The 20,000-nt window shown below is 46.4% G+C and overlaps 1 protein-coding gene across 7 annotated transcripts in view; it reads left to right on the top strand.

The window, feature by feature from the left end:
- The window catches only part of LOC125954990 (RNA binding protein fox-1 homolog 2), a 149,695-nt gene that overhangs the window by 98,634 nt on the left and 31,061 nt on the right, over positions 1–20,000 (top strand). For 5 of the 7 annotated variants that reach the window (XM_049685770.1, XM_049685776.1, XM_049685771.1 and 2 more), the window contains exons 4-6: positions 11,704–12,381; positions 12,457–12,510; positions 16,427–16,519. In XM_049685770.1, coding sequence (XP_049541727.1) covers positions 11,704–12,381; positions 12,457–12,510; positions 16,427–16,519 — 825 coding nt within the window. The remainder of the gene's footprint in view (positions 1–11,703; positions 12,382–12,456; positions 12,511–16,426; positions 16,520–20,000) is intronic. The other 2 variants (XM_049685775.1, XM_049685773.1) reach the window with 1 other exon arrangement.

Raw genomic sequence — 20,000 nt, 5'->3', positions numbered from 1 at the left:
GGTGGAGCTCTTGAGCTCCATGTTTCGACAAGAGTTTCGTATCTCGCTTGTCTGGGTCCCCTCTCACTGCGGCATCGCGGGCAACGAGATGGCGGACCAGTTGGCCAAGCAAGGCGCCTTGGAAGGTCCCGTCTTCGTTCGGATGACCCACCCCAACGAGTTTCTTCATTTGTCTCAGCGACTCTGCCTCGAAAGATGGCAGAGGGACTGGGACGAGGGAGAGCTCGGAAGGTTCCACTACTCCATTGCGCCCAGAGTATCGCTCCGACCGTGGTTTAGTGGCCTCAAGATGGGACGTGCCTTCGTGCGGATGATGTCCAGGCTTCGGTCTAATCATTTCGCGCTTAGCACGCACCTCCATCGTATTGGTTTGGCCGACTCAAAGGTCTGCGGCTGTGGCGAAGGATTCCACGATTTCGATCACCTTCTGTGGTCCTGCGTGGATTTCGAGCCGGCAAGACCCGCATTTGTGGAGGCCTTCACGGCGGCTGGTGGGCGGTGCGGGGCTCCCATCCGGGATGTCCTGGCGGCGCAAGACATGGTACTACTGAAAATAATATACAACTTTGCGCGGGAAGTGGGAATCGACGTGTAGAGTAGCTTTCCTCCTGTTCTTCCCATCCCCGTAGTTTATGTTGTCCATGTTCTTCTCTGTTTAGCCGTGATCGTTGGCACCCCGTCGACTCAGTCCCTTGGCTCCAGATAAGCAACGGCAGCTGCATCAGGGAGTAGAAGACCGGCGCCAGAGTGTCTCTGCGCGTCGGATATCAACATCGTCCCTGGCACACAAGACACTAATGCTCCGCTCTTCCCACAGGGTAATCATTCCGCGAAGCCGACGATGAGCGAGCCGAAATAAATGCCACTGTTGCCAAATGCGATAGTCGAATACCGCCCAAGGAGATAGAATACCGCCCAAGGTGCGATAGCCAATAGCGATGCCGGAAGATCGATGAGGCGCCCGCCTCCGAAGCGTCTCCACGCGATCTACACCGCCCTTTATCCGTCACCAGGCCAGCTAGTCTGGCATTTTTGTTAACTAGGCTTAAGATTAAGTTTAATCACCGAGTCCCCCCGGTATAAGGGTTCCAGGGCAGGAGGAAATGCCTGCTTACTTTACTTTACTTTATTCTCCCTATTATCTTAATAAATACGGCTCCGCCCGTAAGTTACCAAAAAAAAAAAAAAAAAATCAATTCATTCGCTCTCTCGCTCTCTCTCTCTCTTTCTGTATTGAGGTGATTATTTAGCAAACATTTTCTGCCCTCTAAGCCTTGATACCGTTCGGCATTTATTGCAAAACTTTATCCGCTACACGGTTCGCTGCGCCGACTGGCAGCGATTATCATTTGCCAAACCGTAGCGCACCGACGCCGCAGCACCTTAATTACTGAAACTCATAATTATATGCTCGTGGTACGCGTACCCCGCGTGGAGTGAACGACGAGACCCATGGTGCAACAACACGGCGTTTGTACCATCATGGAATGGATTCGCCCCTTCTGCTCACTCCTGACACCCTTACACACACACTCTCTCCACAAAGCCAACCAGTGCCAGCGGCAAAACGATGAAGCATTCATTTCCGTTCTGTCAAAGAACAAACTGCTACCACTGCAAAGGGGGGGGCAAGGGTTACAATTGAATCTAATTTTAATTTTACCTTACCTTTGCCACGTGGTGCGCGAAGAGTTTCCTCGTTCGTTCGGGGGGCCAAAGCAATCACAACCACACCATCCCCTCTCCGCGTTAAATATTGGGGTCAGGCGCAACAATGGAAAATCAAGTTACATTGTTGTGTGCGAAACGAAGCAACAAACACACACACACACAAAGGCGCACAGCAGGTCACACCGCTACAGGAAGACACTGTGAAAAGGGAGCAGAAGCACACTGCGTGCGCCCAGGATCAGGGGGTGTTGTTGAGTTCTCATTCTCACCGCCTCGGGGGGGAGGGGGAACCGGATGGTGGTACTGGTGCACGGGCAGACCTGGCGTACGTTTTTAACGAGGACATTTTTAATGAGCACCAGTGATAATGCGCCGCGTGTCGAGTGAAAGCAGGACGGCTCTTGGGTTGGGGTTGGGGTTTGGCTGACAAAACCTCCAACCTTCTCGAGAAAAGGTTACATTCCGTTGTATGTGTGTGTGTGAGGGGGTCAATTGAGTTGTGCTTCATCCCTCACACCGTTGCATTCTTTTCAAATGGAATAAGTGTTTCATAATTAGGTTACACCACACACGCACACACACACATACAGAAGCCGTCACGCTTCCTGTCATTAAGACCATTTTGTTGGAGGTTTTCCGAGAGCTTACGACATTGCATTGCAAGGTTCGGCTCGGCATTATTATCATCATTTTTCATCCCGCAAGCAACCCTAATCCATGCTCACCAATCAATGCCAATCGCTCGGACACATACGGTGCTGCTGCGATAGTGTAGAAGCAAAAGTCAGAAACGATTTTTGTTATAACAAGAAAAAAAAATAGAAGTATGTCATGCCCCCCTTCCGGCCACAACGTTCGACGTAGGTCTCAAGTGAGTTACGAAACGCGCACATTGGACTTCTTCGCACACAGCTTCGCAAGCAGCTGCGGCAGCCCGTCTATGAGTTTTTGCTTTCGCCATCCACACTTGCGACTGGAGAAATGCTCCCCCGCCAACGATGCCACGGGGCAAGGGATGCCATCGTTATCAACGGAGGAGTCCGTTTGCTTTTTGAAACTCGATTGTTTTCGCTGACCAAAACGGAAACGGCGATGCCGCTCTCCTTCCCCCACCATATGGTGGTGGTGCCCTTTTCCTCGCCTGGAAGCCTCGAGACAAATTCGAGTGCCCGTGGGTGTCGTGTGTTTAGAGAGCGAGAGAAATGTCAATCACGTTTCTAACACATTTATCTTCCGCAAACGCTCGCCATTTTTCGCCGGCAGTGACCAACCAAAACCAGTCAGTTAGGCTGCTAGGGAGAAAAAGAGAGAGAGAGAGAGTGGAGTGCATTCATCATCCAGCTCGCAATCATCTGTTAAACGCGAATGTGGAGTGGGGAGAGAGAGAGAGAGAGAGAAGAGAGAGATGGTAGTTGCAGCCGGTGTGCAGCTAGCTGCACTTTATCTGATTTATTGGCCTGACCTGTGGCAATCAAATCGAACGACGATGCCATCAATTTGGGGAGAGAGCTGACTCCTTTGTTTGGTGATGATGTAGATGTTTTTTTTTTCTTCTGCCGAAAGGCGAACTGCCGGATTGTTACATGCTTCTCTTCCACAGGAATTTAGTTACTTCCTTGTGCTCTCTGCAATCACTTCCTCGTTGCTGGTTTGTTGGGAATTTGATGGATGATCTGGCATATACAACCCCTAGTTACATGTCTCTTCTAAGTTTAGCCGAAGGGATAGCATAGCCAGTCCTTCCCCTGGCTTCTGTCCTATTTCTGTTCGGTTCTGATCTCTGCTATCAAACTCAAACGTTCCTTTATTTTCTAAGTAATTTTTAATGATGCACTTCCTCTTTCCGTTTCAACGTCGCCATTCAAGAAAATGTATCTAAACCACACGCGTAGCCACGCGGCCGGCCGGCCCTTTCCGGCAGAATTGGCAGAAATCCGGAATCTGGGGGGAGGAAACGGCGCTCTCAATTGTCATGCTAATAGCCTTTCATTTCACCGACCCGACGGTATCCTTCATCATCATCATCATCCTTCTCGTCCTCCCTGGAACGCTGGCATGATGCACCATTAGTGGTTTGAAAAAGCAATTTAATGTTCACTTCCGGGGCCCGAGGACCACTGGACCCGTCGTCGGTATTGCTATCTCGACTCTCGCTCGCTCGCTCGCTCGATCCCGCGAGGATGTGGCGGATTGTCCTTCTTTTGTGTGCATTAACGTGTGCTGTGTGCTGGCCAGAGGCACAGTCCCAGTTCCCAGGTTCGGGGTTCGCTTCCTTCGGATGCTTACATCCGGGTGCTCCATTCAACAACTCCATGACTCACGTATGTGTGTGTGTATGTCTGTGAAGTAACTACACAGGAGCAGGAGCAGGAGCAGAAGCAGCAGCAGTACCAGCAAAGACCTTCGTCACAGTTTCCATTCCAGCGAGGATAAAGGAACCAGAACAGCAAAGCAGAATTGGGTCAGCAATTGTAGTCTCGAAAATAATGAGACTCGCGCTGAAGCGCCGAACAGCATGCATCAGTCGCGACCTTCCATCTGCCTCCGACTCATTCGGACCCAGACATTCTTGCAAACACATCGCCTTTCACTCGTTCCACTACGCTTGTATAAAAAAACCGGACAAAAAAGTGGCCTGGGAGTGCTCCAGTAACCAAACCAATAAGGCTAATGTGAGGAGCAGGTAACCCATAGCAGGGGTCGCCATTCGTTACACGTTCAGTTGCGATGATCTTGGTGCTGCCCTGAATTATCATATCCTCTTGGCTCAGATTTCTTCCTCGGGAGCGCGACAGAATGTTTTTGTTCCTTTTTTTTTTGTTTTTTGGTATCGAGCCAGATTGCCATAATGATGGTTGAGCAATTATTAGATTTTCTCCCTCGCAGCAAGGTGCTTACATCTCTCTCACGCGCCATAATGCCGGACGACATAAATCTCGAGAGCTTCGCGTCCGCTCTGCTAAGCGTCGGCCAGAGTGCAAAGTTTCCGTTCCCGGGATAGTGACGCCGGAATATGGACTAAAGCCATTTCAGCGAACAACAACCGACCGAGAGGAGTTTTAGCGGGCGCGATTCGTTCGCACCAACCGGGGCAACATAATTTTTAATGGATATAAATGGAAAATTGCACCTTTCCAGGCTCTAGCCACCGCTAGCGACCCACCCAGCAGAAGGCTAAGTGGAAAATTGTGTTTTTGGTTGGTGGCCCTCTGGTTCTCTTCAGGGGGCGAGTACGACCTGTCCAGTTTCAGCGAACGGTGCGTTCTGCGGACCGAAGACAGGGCAAGTGGAACGGGAGAGATGTTATTGTTGCTTGCGCAAATTATTGTTTATCCCTCATGGGACCTTTTAAGATGTTCAAACCTCTCTTCTTTTTTTGACCCCACCAGAAGCGAAGGTGTATTTCCACCTCCCCGGCACCTTTTATTGGAAGCCTGGCGTTTGTGTGTGTGAGTGCTTCAGCACACGACGCAATGTTACGATTTTCCAGATCTACATCTGCGGCTGCTGCTTGCGTACTTCTTGGCGATTGTCTCACCATGTGGCGATAAATATGATTGTTTGAACGACTAATTATACGATGGCTCTGCTTGTGCGCTTATCATGTCGTAGTGGTGGTGGTGGTGGTGGTGGTAGTGGTAGTGGTGGTCCTGAATAAACATAACATAAACTTGATTACATTCCGCTCACATGATTGATTCATTATGAAGCATGAAACGGTTTGCCTTGGTAAGCGTTGTGTCCCTTGATGGTATTAAGACACACACACGCACACACACACACACGCACGTACGGACACAAGGACAACGAAGGATAGCCTCGAGTCTGTGTGAAATGAGCACACCCGGGGAAAATGGGAAGATCAAGATGCGAGAAGCTAATCCTATTACAGCCAAATGGCAAATGAATTCATTCCTCCCCCTCATCATCCCAACAACCTTCGTTGCTTCGTTGGTCCCTACCCGCTTCCTGTAAGCTGCTTCGTCTTCGTCAAGACAAGCTACAGTAAAACCCTGGAAACCCATCCCACATTTGCCGTGCGCCCACACAAACATTAAACCGCAAAAGGGCAGCGGCCTGGCCATCTGAAGGACGAGAAAGCTGAGAACAAAATAGATCCCGCACTTTCATTAACTCCTTCCATTCCGGGAGTGAAAGAGAGAGAGAGAGAGAGAGACATGTGTGTGTGTGCAGACGAGGAATCGCCAACGATGAGAAACATTTATCACGATTTAATGCAATAGCGGAGTGAGGGTAGCATGAACACGTGTAAATCGATATCGGACGGTACATAATAACGAGAGGCCACACACACACATACACACATCTGGCTGTCACGTGTACACTGCCAGACGCAGGTCGATTCCTTTTTGATTAAGCATATCCCAGATAGGACGAGTGAGAGAGAGAGAAAGAGAGCATAACACCACCTGCAATCGAATGGATGGACGCAGTTTATTGGTGTTTTAAGTGGAATTTGTGTCACCTCTGCTCGATCTGCTGCTGCTGCTGCTGCTGTTGCTGGAAACCCGAACTGACACGTAACAAGTGTCATGTTCAGCATAACGGTACCTCAATTTAAGGGCGCATTCAATTCCAATTTCGACAGCAGATCGGTTCGATTCGATTCAATTCAATTCGAGTGGCTACCAGCAGAAGGACATGAGTGAGTGAGTGAGGAACCCCCTGGTGACATGAGCAGAAATTAAAATCATGCCCACTCTTCCTCCTCCTCCTCCTGCCCTGTCGCCTGTCAAGTGCGATTGTCAACTTATTTTCTGTGTACTTTTTTCCCCCCCCCCCCCCCCTTTTGTTCCGATTTTTCTCGGTAAAGATGTGATTGGCAGACAGGTGCGTTCATTTCTTCCGCGAATTGCTCATACCGAGAACAGGTTAAACAATCGGGAGCTGGTTAATTCAATGATAAATGTGTGTGGGTGTGCATACATCACCGAGAGGCTTCTTCCCTTCCATTTGCTGCAATTGATTTTGTTCGATTTGAATACGAACAGCAGTGCCGCAACAAATACACCATAAAGTAATAACGGGGACTGACGCTTACCTTACATACCCTCATAACCCATTCATATGCTCCGCGGTTCACACACACACACACGCACAATACGCGGGCCTTAAACGGGGCGGAGGCAGTAAACAAAGCGTTGTGCACGTGTCCCTACCATGCGCCTCCATTTCGCGTCTACTCCCCACGGTGGTGGACCCGGTTTTTAATGGTGTTTCGCATTAACGACTAGCACACATGCACACACATATACACGCTCGTGCACGTGCAAAGCACTGCGTAGCAGCAAATGGTAGTAAAAAAGGGAAACGTCTCAATGGACGACTCGCGCGACTTGCGTTTTATGGGTTCCATCCCGTTCCATCATTAGATGCGCCACGTGTGCTGCGTGGCGTGGCTATTCACGACCCCGGCAATCCTTGTATCCCGGCTTTGCCCGGCCCGCATCTAAGCCCCACCCGATCGACATTGACATGCTCACAACAAAGTACACATCATCATCTGCGCCACAAGCACCACAACCACATCAACACGGTGGACCGAGCTGCGTCGTGAACGTGATGTGGTGTGGTGAGCAGCAGCAGCAGCAGCAGCCGGCGGAAATTGGATCATTATTATGTGAACAGGTTTTATTTAACAACCGATTAACCGGAGTTACCGGAATGATGATAACTTCTTCCCAGCAGCTTTCTGTGCGCGGCCCATTATTGTGGTGTAGTTTTTTTTTTCACTTGACAATCGTAAAACGAATTTCGCCAAACAAACTTTAAGCTTTCAGCTATCAAAAACACACACACACACGCACACATACACACGCGCGCACCTGTCGTCAGCCATTTGTCGACTACTAGTCGACGCAGCTGCTCCACAGTTCGTGACACATTATGTGTAGGAAATATTCATGCGCGCACCATTTCCGACGAAAGGCGAGTTGCTTCGCTTCCGCCTGAATAAGTTATCTCTAAATCCTGTTGCATCCCGTTGTATTGCACAATCGAATTCATTGCTTTCCCGCGCACCCCAAGCTCCTCTTATTCTTGCCGATGCCGATGGTGCAGTGGTGCATCTTCGATAAATCTTCTTTATTTCCGAGAAAACTTCCCACTAGGGAGAGAGAGAGATGGAGAGAGTAAGCTGCTTTCACGGTTCCCGGCTCACCGACCGTTAAGCGCATTTATCATATTTCCATTTTCCCGTACCGGACGGTTCCTGCTCGGTGACATACTGGCACGTGGGCTAGTAGTCGTTCCTTCTGTTATCAAAGGCTACTCCGATCGACGCCAGAAGGGGGGTGGGATGCCATTTGTGGCAGTTTCTTTTCGAATTTCCGAACTCTCTATCCAACACCATCAAAGCAGGCACCGATGGTCGGTAGCACACCAACTCCTCATGGAGGCTATTGAACCGTGTTACTTCGATCGAGCAACTTTCCTCATCCGACCAACGGCTTGCTTGTCCAACTATCTCTCGCCGGCCGGGGAGAGACGATGCTGTAAATATGAATAAAAGAAAAGAAGTTACGGCCGGATGGGGTCCGAGTCCGGGTCCGGGTCCGGTCATCTTTCCGATGCTATCGAGCAACATTTTTCTTTCTGCTGCTGCTGCTCATGCAAAGGTAGGAAGCATCGTGTGCCGGACGAGACCCCGGAAAAGCCGGAAATCTGTGGCAGCGGAAAAGACAGCGGAAAAAAAATGGAGGAGTAAAAACTTTGACCATAACTCATCGCCATTACCTAGCTTAGATTACAGATCCCACGATGAAAGGATCGAGCAAAGGCGGACAAAGCAAGAGGAAGATGGTCAGAGGAAGCAAAAAAAATGGGTTATGTCCACTGGTGCACGGAAGAAGACCGCCGCGTTGCGCTCACCTGTAACGGATTTTATTTTTATTTTTTTGTGCAAAACACAAAAACCCCCATTTTTCAAGGGGCGTGCATCTCGCGCTCGGTGCGCTCGGAGGAGGTGTTCCGGAACTTATGCTTCCTTTCTTCGGGTTTTCCGATGCAGCAAATCCTTCGAAATGGTGCACCGCTCTGCAACACTTGAGCGAAACACTCGGGGAATGTAAAACAAGTCGACCTCGCAGGAAGCAATCAAATTGATGAAGAAACTTCGGGTGGACCGCAACTGGCGCCATAGACCAACCACTAATAAGGGCTTACGAACTCAGTTGCATCCCTTAACTAGAGGAAATATTGAGAAGAAAAAAAACCCCCCACAAACACACTGCCGACTGATAAGAGATCCTGCAGCTTCCGTGTTTATGTGGTTTTATGCTTCGAACGCGAAGCCTATTTAGAGCTAACGGACCTCCTCTAACCAACAAATCCGTGCTGCTAGGATGGCTTAATCCCGTTCCCACTGAAGTGTGACACAGAGAGAGGAAAAGGAAATAACTTCTAACAATCCGCCATACCGTGGCCTGTTATCTTAAGCACGAGCTGGGCACAAGAAATGCAAAGTTGGAATAAATTTGTAAGTGTGCAAAGCACAAGGAATGGCATAAAAAAGTCACATTTTCTCTCTCTCTTTCTCTCTCTAGTTCTCGTCCTCGGTTCTGAGGGCAAGATGCAAATTGCGCGCTTCGTAAATGATACTAACGATCGCGGTGGTGCAGCATCCTCTCTGTTGCATAACGAAGCGGACAGAAGGAGTGCGGTCCACTGTTGGCTAGCTGTATCGTTTCTTTTTCCACGAGTCCCTCATGGTTCTGCGCCACTGCTAGTACCTTAGTTACTACGCCATTTTGTGCTCACTAAAAGATTTGTATTCGATCTTATCTTACCGCAGAAGTCAGAGCACCGGCTCACTCATTCTTCGTGCTATCGAAGGAGAGAAAGTTTTTCCGCTTTCCCCGCCCTCCCCTCCCCACCAAACGCATATTGATTACAGAATACATATAGGTGGCGCGGGATGTTTGTGTTACGATATCGGTTTCGCGTTTAATGAACTAGCGTTTCAACTAAATATGCGAACGAGAAAATGGCAACGGGTCGGTCGGTTGGTCGGTCGGTGAAAGGGGTCATGTTTCACTGTCAGCCGTATATCAAGCATATCGCGCGTATCCACCGAAGATTCTGCGCGTGGTAGTACTGGGAAGAAACTTTACCCTCGCACTCCTTCGTTTACCCATTCAAGGTGCTGGGTCTACTATCGCTCACGTACGCCGCCGGTGTTTGAGCAGTTCAACTTGAAACAAACGTATAGCGGCCACCACTAGGCGGTGGTGTGCCACTTCATCTCTATCAGCAGCAGCAGCAGCAGCAGCACCACGAGATGTTATTTATTAACTTTCGCCTCCGATCGGACCCACTGAATATATTCATCCTTTTAGCATCTCCTTGAGCTCTAGTTGCCTCTGCGAGGGTCTTAAATTTCGATACAGATAAGTTCCCTTAATCCTCCGTTCGTTCTTTCGCACGGAATCGGAATTTATGTTCCCATACGTTGCCCCTCTACTCCCTCTCTCATCGAATCTCTTCTCTTTTGCGGCCACCTGAGATTTGACGCAACTATGCGAAGGTGTGATAAGAGTGTTGTTTGTGAAAAACGATCCCTATTCATTTTGCACTCGCTATCAACCGATCTACCGGTACGCTGCTGTGTGTGCTGTGGATTCCTATAATCTCTTGCCACGCCAGAAGTATGCACGAGAAGAAAGGAACGCACGCTATTCGAAGGAAAACAAAGTTATTTCCAACCATTACAACAGGGGAATGTAGTACCGACCAGACGAAAGACGAAAGAAGTAATGCCTTCCTTCGTGTGAAAGATGAGAGTTTGTAAGTCACATACACACAACCACACACATACGGAGCAACGGATTCCTCCGGTAGAAAGTCCGTCATGACAGGACGATTCTCCGATTTTTACCTTTCATCTTCGCTTATGAACAACGTTTGTGCTCGGATGTCAAATTGTTTCGTAGCACAACCAGCACCGCCAGACGAGTGGCAAGCGAAAAGATCCTGGAAAGTGGTTTTTACTATGAAGCATTCCAATCTTCCCTTCTTGCTATTCTGATTGGACATTCGTACCTTTCTGGAATCCGGACCTATAATCCTTTTGCGTGCCTCTGGCTGCTATACGGGGTGCGGATATAATTCAATCAGAATAGAAAAATCACGAACCCTACCAGTGAATGAGAAAGGTGTCCTCGTGCTTGTAACAATCGAGAAAAAGGGACGAGCACGGTGAGCGGAAAGAGGAGCGGTTGTCTCGTCGGTATTGTCACGATTTGCTTGCTTTTAGGATTTCACTCGAAAAGCAAAGTCTTCCTCCCACTTCTTTGGAACGGTCTGAAAGGTTTGTAGCCAGCACCAGCTGGGGAACCTCTCGATCCTATTTCCAATCATCTCAATCAGCAGCGCAGCACCGGGCGAGGATGTCGGACCCCCCTGGGGGGGCAGGAGCTCTGATTGCACTAGATCATGCAGGGGTGACGGCAAAGAAAGGTGAAACTATTTTTAATTTAATTTCAGCACCTTAAAGGCATTCTCTCCGTCGAAAGGTACACCTGTGGACCGACCTCATTTTGCGCGCTGGCTCCAACGGTACGCGCTGGTAGCGGTAGCGACTCACTGCCGAAGGTTTTAGTTCGATGAATATGATACCCTCGTCTATTCGTCGATATTGGAATCCGGGGAAAGTGAACGACGCTTGCAGGGGACCGATATTTTGGATTGTGGTACGATACTCGTATCCTGCACTCACATAAACTCATCTGTCGTTTTGGGATTTTATCGCAGAGTGTTAACAGTCGAGCTTCATAAATAAAATTATCTAATAGATTTTCGGAATCGTCGGATACGATCGCAAATTGCGATCTTCACGGAGATTCTGTCTACTTCATAATTCATTGCGCGAAGTAAAGTAAGCTTTACGTACGGTCATGTTTTATTTGTGAAACTTCTAAAATGAAAACAACAATCTACCAAAATTTAATAAAATATGTTTAGCTTAGCGACCGTGTATTTATGAGAATTGTCTTGTTCGCTTCTTCATTTCAGTCCGAGCTAATGCAGCAATCGGAACAGGACGCATCCAACGTAACAAGTGCCAACACAGATGCTGCCGCAGCCGCCGCCGCCGCGGCCGCCGTTGCTGCGTTGAACGGTGGCGTTACCAGTAGCAACAGCAATGGCAGCAGCAGCTGCACCGCCACCAGCAACGCCGTCTCAGCAGCCATGGCCGCCGCAGTCAATTCGATAAGCAACATTGGCAGCAACAACAACAGCAACAACAACACGGTCAACAACACGAGCAATAGTGGTAGCACCAGCACCGGTATGGTGGTAACGGCTGCGGGCTCCGTGCCCGGTGGCGTTACGACCGTTGTCTCGGCCATACCTCCCACCTTGACGTCTTCCGCGTCGGCCGCAGCCCTTGCTCAACATCACCAGCAACAGCAAACGTCGCTCTTACAGGCGCAACTGCAACAGCAGCAGCAGCAACAGATCAACGGTCAACAGCAAGTGAGTCAGCAACAGCAGCAGCAGATGGTAGTCAGCAGTCAGCAGCAACAGCAGGCGCAACAGCAACAGCAGCAGCAGCAGCAGACGCAAAGTGTAGCAGCCGCCGTGGCCGCCGTTACGGCCCTGGCCGAATCCAAATCACAACCAAAGCGACTCCACGTCTCCAACATACCGTTCCGCTTTCGCGATCCCGATTTACGATCAATGTTTGGGGTAAGTGAGGTGCTTGTATGAGTAAGGAGAGAACGCTTTTCTAACGTCGTTCTATTTCCCTCTCTCTTTCTGCAGCAATTCGGTACCATTCTGGATGTGGAAATAATCTTCAACGAACGAGGAAGCAAGGTATGTACGCCCCGTTTAGATGCCCGACGGTTTATGATTTCATTTTTCGGCAACGGACAACCCAACAACAGCTTTTGAGCTCAAAAATGTGCTCCCCTTTACCAACGATGACGGTTAGCGCCCCCCAGACCTGAAGAATGATTAGCGGACACTGCTAATGCTTTCCACGAGAACAACTGCCGAGAAGGCATACTTCTGTGTGGCTCGATGGCCCTCAGATCTTGGGAAATCTTTTCCAACTGCATCAGACGCTCAAGCTCATGGAGCATACGCACGCAAACCTTGCGTTTGCATTGGATATGATTTCCCAAGGCCTTAGACGGTATCTATAGGACAAACATCTGGTTCTAACGACGAACGACCTAGCGAAATATGTAGCTGACCTTATGAACATCCCTCATAAGACGTAGTGATACTATTCCTGAGACGATATGATTTTACATTTAACCCGAAATATCGCTTGAAAACAATTTGCAATAAAAAATGGAACTTCCTCCAACTTGCATCTCCAAAGAAGTAGGGAGAAAACAAAGCCACATTACCCAATCATACCCATCCTCAACCCGACCACTTTGGCCATTTCACCTTCCTCCGCCGGATCTCACAAGTTAAACCACGTGGACCACACAACACATCGTACTTGCTTACACTTGTACTCTTCACCGTAATGTTGCTGCCAGTCGCTACTATTCCCCCTTCCCTGGATGAGTCCCTCTATCTCTTGTTACACCTCTCTCCTATAAGTGTGCCTTCCCTACCACCTTCGTTTCCCTCCGTTTGTTTGAGAAATTATTATTTTAACTTCGTCTTGCTAAACGCCGAATCAGGATGGTAGTTGTTACTTTTTAACTTAGACAATGTTCGCTAAACCTATCATGGCGCCTCCATCCATCCTAGCTGAATCACCTCGCGAGACATGGTGGTGGATGCTGATCGTGTTTCAGCTCACACGCACGTTCGAAAATTGAGCGAGTTCGTTTTGCATATGTTGTGTAACTCATGTTTTAGATCACTTTCAAGACTGCTCAGCCAATCGCTTTACTGTGTTTTTTTTTTCTTCTTCAAGTTACTTTTTTTTTTCAATGAACCACATACATAAGTGGCAGTGGTTTCACCATTCTATCGTCGCATTTCTTTTTCTTTGTGCTGCTCGTACGTATTGGACTGTTTGTTTTCATTTTTGTGTCTTTTTCAAATTGTCTCTTCCCTATCCATAATGTTAAATGCATAACATTAGTTTCGCTTATAATTCGATACTGATTTGTGATTAAAATTAGATGTTAAACCATCTTAAATGAGGCGAGAAGCTTTTCCTGAATTGAGTAATTCAAAACACTTCATCATTATCGTTATTATTTTTCATCGTAGCTCAATATCGTGCTCGATCCTTATTATGTTAATGTCACCAAAATAACGTAGAACCATTGAAGTAGCCTATTAGATCCATTTCCATCATCTGCCCTGCTCTCCATACCTATCATCATTACATTTTCGTCTAGCTGAGAATGTGTTTTTTGGCATAAACTTGTTATTTTCATTTACTTTTTGTGGAGTTGTGTGCCACGTTGATCGATCTTTTGCTCGTTCGGTATTAGTTGGAAGTGAGTAATCGATGCCTAGTTGATGTTGAAAACATTAAATAACTCTCTTCCCTAAACGCAAGTCTGTTTGCAACAAAGTAGTCTTGGTAGGAATCTTCGATGCAGTGAACGTCAAAATTTTCCTCGGGAACTTTTTCACAAACTTAAGTAGGCTCGTTTGATTCAAACATTTACCGGTTTTAATCGTTTTCGGTTTACGTAAAGTTCCCTGAGTTCTCTCTGGTTGATTTCTGGTGCAAAGCGATAAGTAAGAGGCAAACGCTATGTAATACCCAGCATGAAATATTACCGGCGACAGAAACCCTGCTTTGACATATCCCGCTTAGGCTGCCTATGGGAAAGCCGCCGTAAGACGAGGATCAATTTCTGATTTGGCGTGCGGTGCATGCAGATGATGGCGGGGGGAACGGTTGGCGGTTTTAAACTGACGCTTTCGTAGATCCTTGGTGCTGTAGCTTGCCTAATCCCTTTTAGTCAGTTCCATCACTTTTCTGCCCCGTCTCTTGGGCCAGACCGTCCCCCGTAACACGGAACCGAGAATGGCGCGGCTGAATGTCTAGGCTTTCTAAACCGGCCTCAGTTGAACGTTTTCGATGTAATCACCAGTTTCCGCGAAGTGTCACCTGTCACGGGCAGCATTTTATTACAATTACGCTACATTAATTTCACTCCGAATCCTCACGAGATAGAAGGCATGAGGCTGGTGAAGAAGGAACTCATTTGTTTGCTCAATGGTAACGGAAGATAATTGCGTCCATTGCATGCTGTGCAACACATCTAGAACCGACATTTCTGTTGAATTTGACAGTGAGAATTTTAAATAAATAATCGATTTCCCTCTTTCGTTCAAGTGGCAGGATCCTTGCAAATAGACTGCTACAAGCAGCTGTGGTTGAATGAAACATACACCAGCAGCAAACATGCAACCGTTATAGGAACGGTCTTGGAACCTTTTTTTACATTTTACCAACTCAGAAATGTATTCGTATCATTCATCCCAGCCTTCATGCTAGCCAAATTTGGGACGGAAACAGTGATGTAAACTTGTTACTGGTGATGGCGGGTTCTACAATACCCATCAAAGTTTTGCAGCATCACCATCGCCTGACGGCCCGGAACTTTATCGGATTTTACCGCCTCAGCGGTCGTTTTGATCCGCTTTCTTGCTTTTGACGGCAGCAACACAGCACAGTGGCCACCGTTCTGCCGGTATATATTGCTTTATTTTGTTGCCCGAAGTTGAACCGGAACATGAAACGTAACACGAGCTTAATATACCATACGCGCCCTCATTTTGCGTAATCTCGCACGTACTTCATATTGGCATGGCTCAGGGCTACTGTGTATTTTTTATTTTTTTTTCTTTATCGCCATCAAAGTTATAATAACTCAGTAGGATAAGTTTACGGCGCGCGTGGTCGACGGCATCGACACCAGCTTAACAGCGCGCAGACAATATTGAAGATTGTAGAGTATCCACCGAAAGTTATACAGACTGGGGCGCGGTTACGTCAATTCAAAACGGCAGATAAATGGTAAAAGACTTACCCACACTACTTCAAACCGAACTGGCAAAATCGATTGATCGTCCGTTTAGTTTCCTTTTCCTTTAGTTGCCTTTCAAAATGGCATGTTTACAACAAGTCGCTTACGTGTAGCACAGCTTTGCCAGGAGTCGTTCACATTCCATGTTACTAAATGGATGGATTGATGGATGAATAAACTCTCTACAACAAGAAATAGACCCACGAGATGAGCTTGCAATCTGTCTTTTACGCTTTGGATATGCATAATTTTGTAAGGTAACGCTACATTTTAGTTTCAACTGTTACGAACGTTAAACTTTTTCCCCAAGTGGCGTTACTTCTAGGTTTTTGTTGCAATTTTTTATCCCCAAGTAAGTGTCTCATATTCCCTGTATGTAGATTCCGATACAGAAAATTACAACAAGTCGTAGCATATCCACCATCATTCCACGAACTTCCCGTTTCCTGGCTCGTTCCACCACCCACTGACCGCTTTTAAATGCCAGTAATAATGACACGCATTTACCCCTCTCCCCGGCAACATTCGTGTTTTTGTGAACACTACATACGACTGCAAGAGAGCAACAATGACCGAGAAAAAAAACCTCCCCCCAAGAACCAAAGAAAACCTTTACAAACCAGAATACAATTACGGATAAAATGATACCATTATCTTATATAAATATATATAAATATACAGATATAATATATAATACTATTTTTTGTTGCACGTTGTTTTTGAGCGGACGCTGTTTTAATGCATGTTTCTTGTTCTGTCCTTGCATGTAGGGATTCGGGTTTGTTACCTTCGCTAATAGTAGCGAGGCGGAGCGAGCACGCGAACGTCTTCACGGCACTGTGGTTGAGGGACGCAAAATTGAGGTGTGCATGAAAAACAAAGTTTTTTCATTTTTCTTTATATAAACATATAAATATATATATAAACCTACATATATATTCCCTCTTTCTCTATCTCTATCTCTATTCTTCTCCTTCCTTTTTCCTATTCATCTGTTCGTTATCTTTCATTTTTTCTTCTTGTTTTAATTTGTTTTCCTATATTTTGATTTATGTTTCTGTCGCTATATTGTTTTCTTATGAAAACCAATATAGGTTTGTATCAAGTGCTATTCATTTCCTAATCAATTATTTTGCATTTGCTAGAACCTATCGTTTCAAAGTCTTTTTACCTTACTCTTTGAATTATTTTAGTTTGTGCTTTCCCTGTTCCGTTGTCCATTCCCTTTAATTTCACTTTACTTATCATTAGTTCTATCTCTTCCTCTTTCTCTCTGTTACTCTCTAGCGTACATGATACTTACCGTATATAAGTATACCATATATTAGTGATGAAAGATCCGTACATGAAACACTGTAAAGGTTCGATGTTCTTTCAGCTTTTTCTAGTGAAGAAGAATGCTACTGATACACACAAGCACTAGCGGGAAAGGCTTGTTCTCGATGCTAAGTTTAATTTTCCCACCATTTGGCCGTCCCCGCCCGCCTTCCTCTCTAAACTGCAATGGTAATGCAATGATTAACCCCCAGAGCCCAGCATTTAAACATGGCCATCGCCTTTTTGTCTGGTAGTTGTTCTCTTTGACTGTGCCTGTGTGCCGAATTTATGTACTATTTGTATGCAGCGTGGTTATTCTATACATAATTCTAGACCGTTTTGGCGTGAATGACAGTTCTCTCTTTTCTTTTGCTCGGTAACGATTTCCGATAGACCGTTGATTATTTTGTGTGCGCGTGTGTGTGTGTGTGTATGTGTGTCTGGCGCTGATGCGAGCGCGCCCTGGAGGAGCTCTACACATTTCGATTATGACAGGATCAAGAAGTTGCGTTTTGTTTTGTCCATTCTGTTTGGTTATGTTTCTTCTTCTTTGATCTTTTTGCTCTTTGACTTTCCAAGTTTCAATACAATTTGTTAGACTACTTTTTTACGCAATGGGAATGAGCTTGAGTTTCTTTTCTAATTCGTTATCCGCCGGATCCGGCGGTTGCGCGTTTTGCGTTGCAGTTTAGTTTCCGTTTCCTTCCAGTTGTTGGGATTACACTCAATGGTACTAACCACCCGTTTATTATGTGAATGCGGCTTGTTTGATACTCCTTTGGTGACTGTGAAAGTACTTCTGGAATGGTATCTCCAACATATTCGATCGTGTTTTCGTACTGCTCTCTCCTCTCAATTTCGATTCAACCTAAAAAAAATATGAATAACGCGCAAGTTTCACTCAGCTCCTATATGTTACCACTCATCATATTGACCACCCTTCTTCACGGGCTACTACCTCCTTCTTCACCCATTGCTGTTCGCGTGTTTTACGTGAATCGTTCGTTTGAGTTTCGTTAGTGTTTCTTTTCACTTACCTTTTCCTGGGATTGTGATGCGGTTATGATCGTGTTTCGTTTTTGTTTTTTTTTTTTTTATTTACTCAACGACACACGCCAAACCACACGGGATACGCACAATACAACACGACGCACAAATACACAACATCACCATAAGCATCTTACATTACCTCTCATTCTCTCTCTTTCTATCTGTCTTTCTGTGTCTGTCTTATTATGTCGCTCGATCTTTCTCTCTACATTTTAATGCAAAACTCACGCGAGAAAACTGCGTGTATCTGTTGTATTTGCCCGGAAATTTGCCAAATAGTAGTACCACGCCTTCTAATACTTAAAAAAAGCAAAGAAATAAGTCTTGTAGAAAAAGAATCGAATCGGACCCGATAATCTTGACTAAAAGCAAAGACGTAACGCAGAATAGGCCGCGTTTAGATTGCGAACCGAACGCTCTATGATACAAGAGTTCGAGATATACCGCAGCACTTAATCACCTGTACCAATGGCAGTGTATCTACCTCCTTATCATCCTTACTCACGCTAAGCTTGTTTGTTTATGGCGAATCCGGAATTATGTTTGTCCCTCTCAACCGGGCACTTTGTGGCCTGCGCCAAAGTTGCAAAATGTTGTTGTTACGGATGTATTTGGAATGTACGCCTTCTCATTTCCTTCTTAGTTACGTCTTCTTATCTTTTTTGTGTTTCTCTCAAGTCCTCCTGCAATGGTATCACATAATTTGGAGCTAGTAAGACGTTGGGTTTAGAAAATCCTCCCCTTTCATCCAGAACAAACATACGAGCAATAGGGGGCTTGCACGACGCCACGCCGCACCCCATGTGAGCCTGTTTCGTGACTTGCATGTGAACCATGTGGGAGAGGGGCCAGACAGACTGGCTAGTTATGCATCATCTGGTGTCGGATTACAAATTAGTACGTTTTAGGCCATACATTTTGCTCCTTTATCACTACAACTCTAGACTTTGTTTGTTCCGAGTATATTTTGCATTATGCTGTCGTTTTAGTGACAAACGGAGAACTTGGGATCTCATTCAGTTGATTGGAATGTTTCAATCCCAAAACCAGTATTTGCTCCCTAAGTATATCTCGGTATTAAAGGCATGTTTTTTGGTTTTTGTTTTTGTTATCAAACTGGAGCAAGAATTTATCTCATGTAATGTCGTTTAGGAATTGTTTAACTTTCGGGGGGATGCAAGAGCTTTTCTCTTTTGTTGTTGTTGATGTTGATGTGCTCGAACGGCACGAATCCTTAACCAGAAACAAAAACCGAGCTGCATAGTGCATAATCCCGTATCCCGCTTCTAGCTTTCCATCTCTTCCTGGTTTAATGGTAAATGATAAACAAAGCTCAAATCGTACACTAAAATTCCTGCACACTATTAGCCACCCCTTCCCACTCGATCGCTGCATTTGTAACGAACCGGAAACGACACGGGCGTTTGCTTTCTTTGTGATTTCTCTTTCTTTTTCTTTTTTTGGTTCTCTGTCGTTGGAGTTCGAAGCAAAAGAAATGTAGCTTTCATAGCAACGGTAGAGCAACGGTAGAGACAGAAAGACAAACAGACAGAGGAATGGCGAAGCTTGTTTTCCCTTTTTTTTTCTCGTTCTTCGAGCAATCTGAACACACGGGAATCAGACCGGAACAAATGGTACCGACCGACGACGAGCCGACAGTTGACAGTGTGCTAGAAATGGTGCCACAATTACCCTCAAAACCACTACCGATACTATTGCTACTAGTTCAACTATTACCACTACTACTGCTACTCTTACCTTTCCATTCTACTACCACCACCAACCGATTAGCGAATGTCCTTCGTAACCATGGCCACCTGAGTACGGCGTCGGCAGTAGGCAGCGGCTGCTGTTGTGTGTGGTAGGTTTCGTTGTTTCACTCCCTTTTTTATCTCTCTTACTCTCTTCCTTTCTCTCTCCACCCCTTTTCATCCTCCCACGAACACGATAAACGGCGGCCAACGACCAGTTGGAAAT

The sequence above is a fragment of the Anopheles darlingi genome, chromosome 3 (assembly GCF_943734745.1).
Source record: "Anopheles darlingi chromosome 3, idAnoDarlMG_H_01, whole genome shotgun sequence".
Lineage (NCBI taxonomy): Eukaryota > Metazoa > Arthropoda > Insecta > Diptera > Culicidae > Anopheles > Anopheles darlingi.
This window is presented reverse-complemented; position numbering and strand designations above follow the sequence as displayed.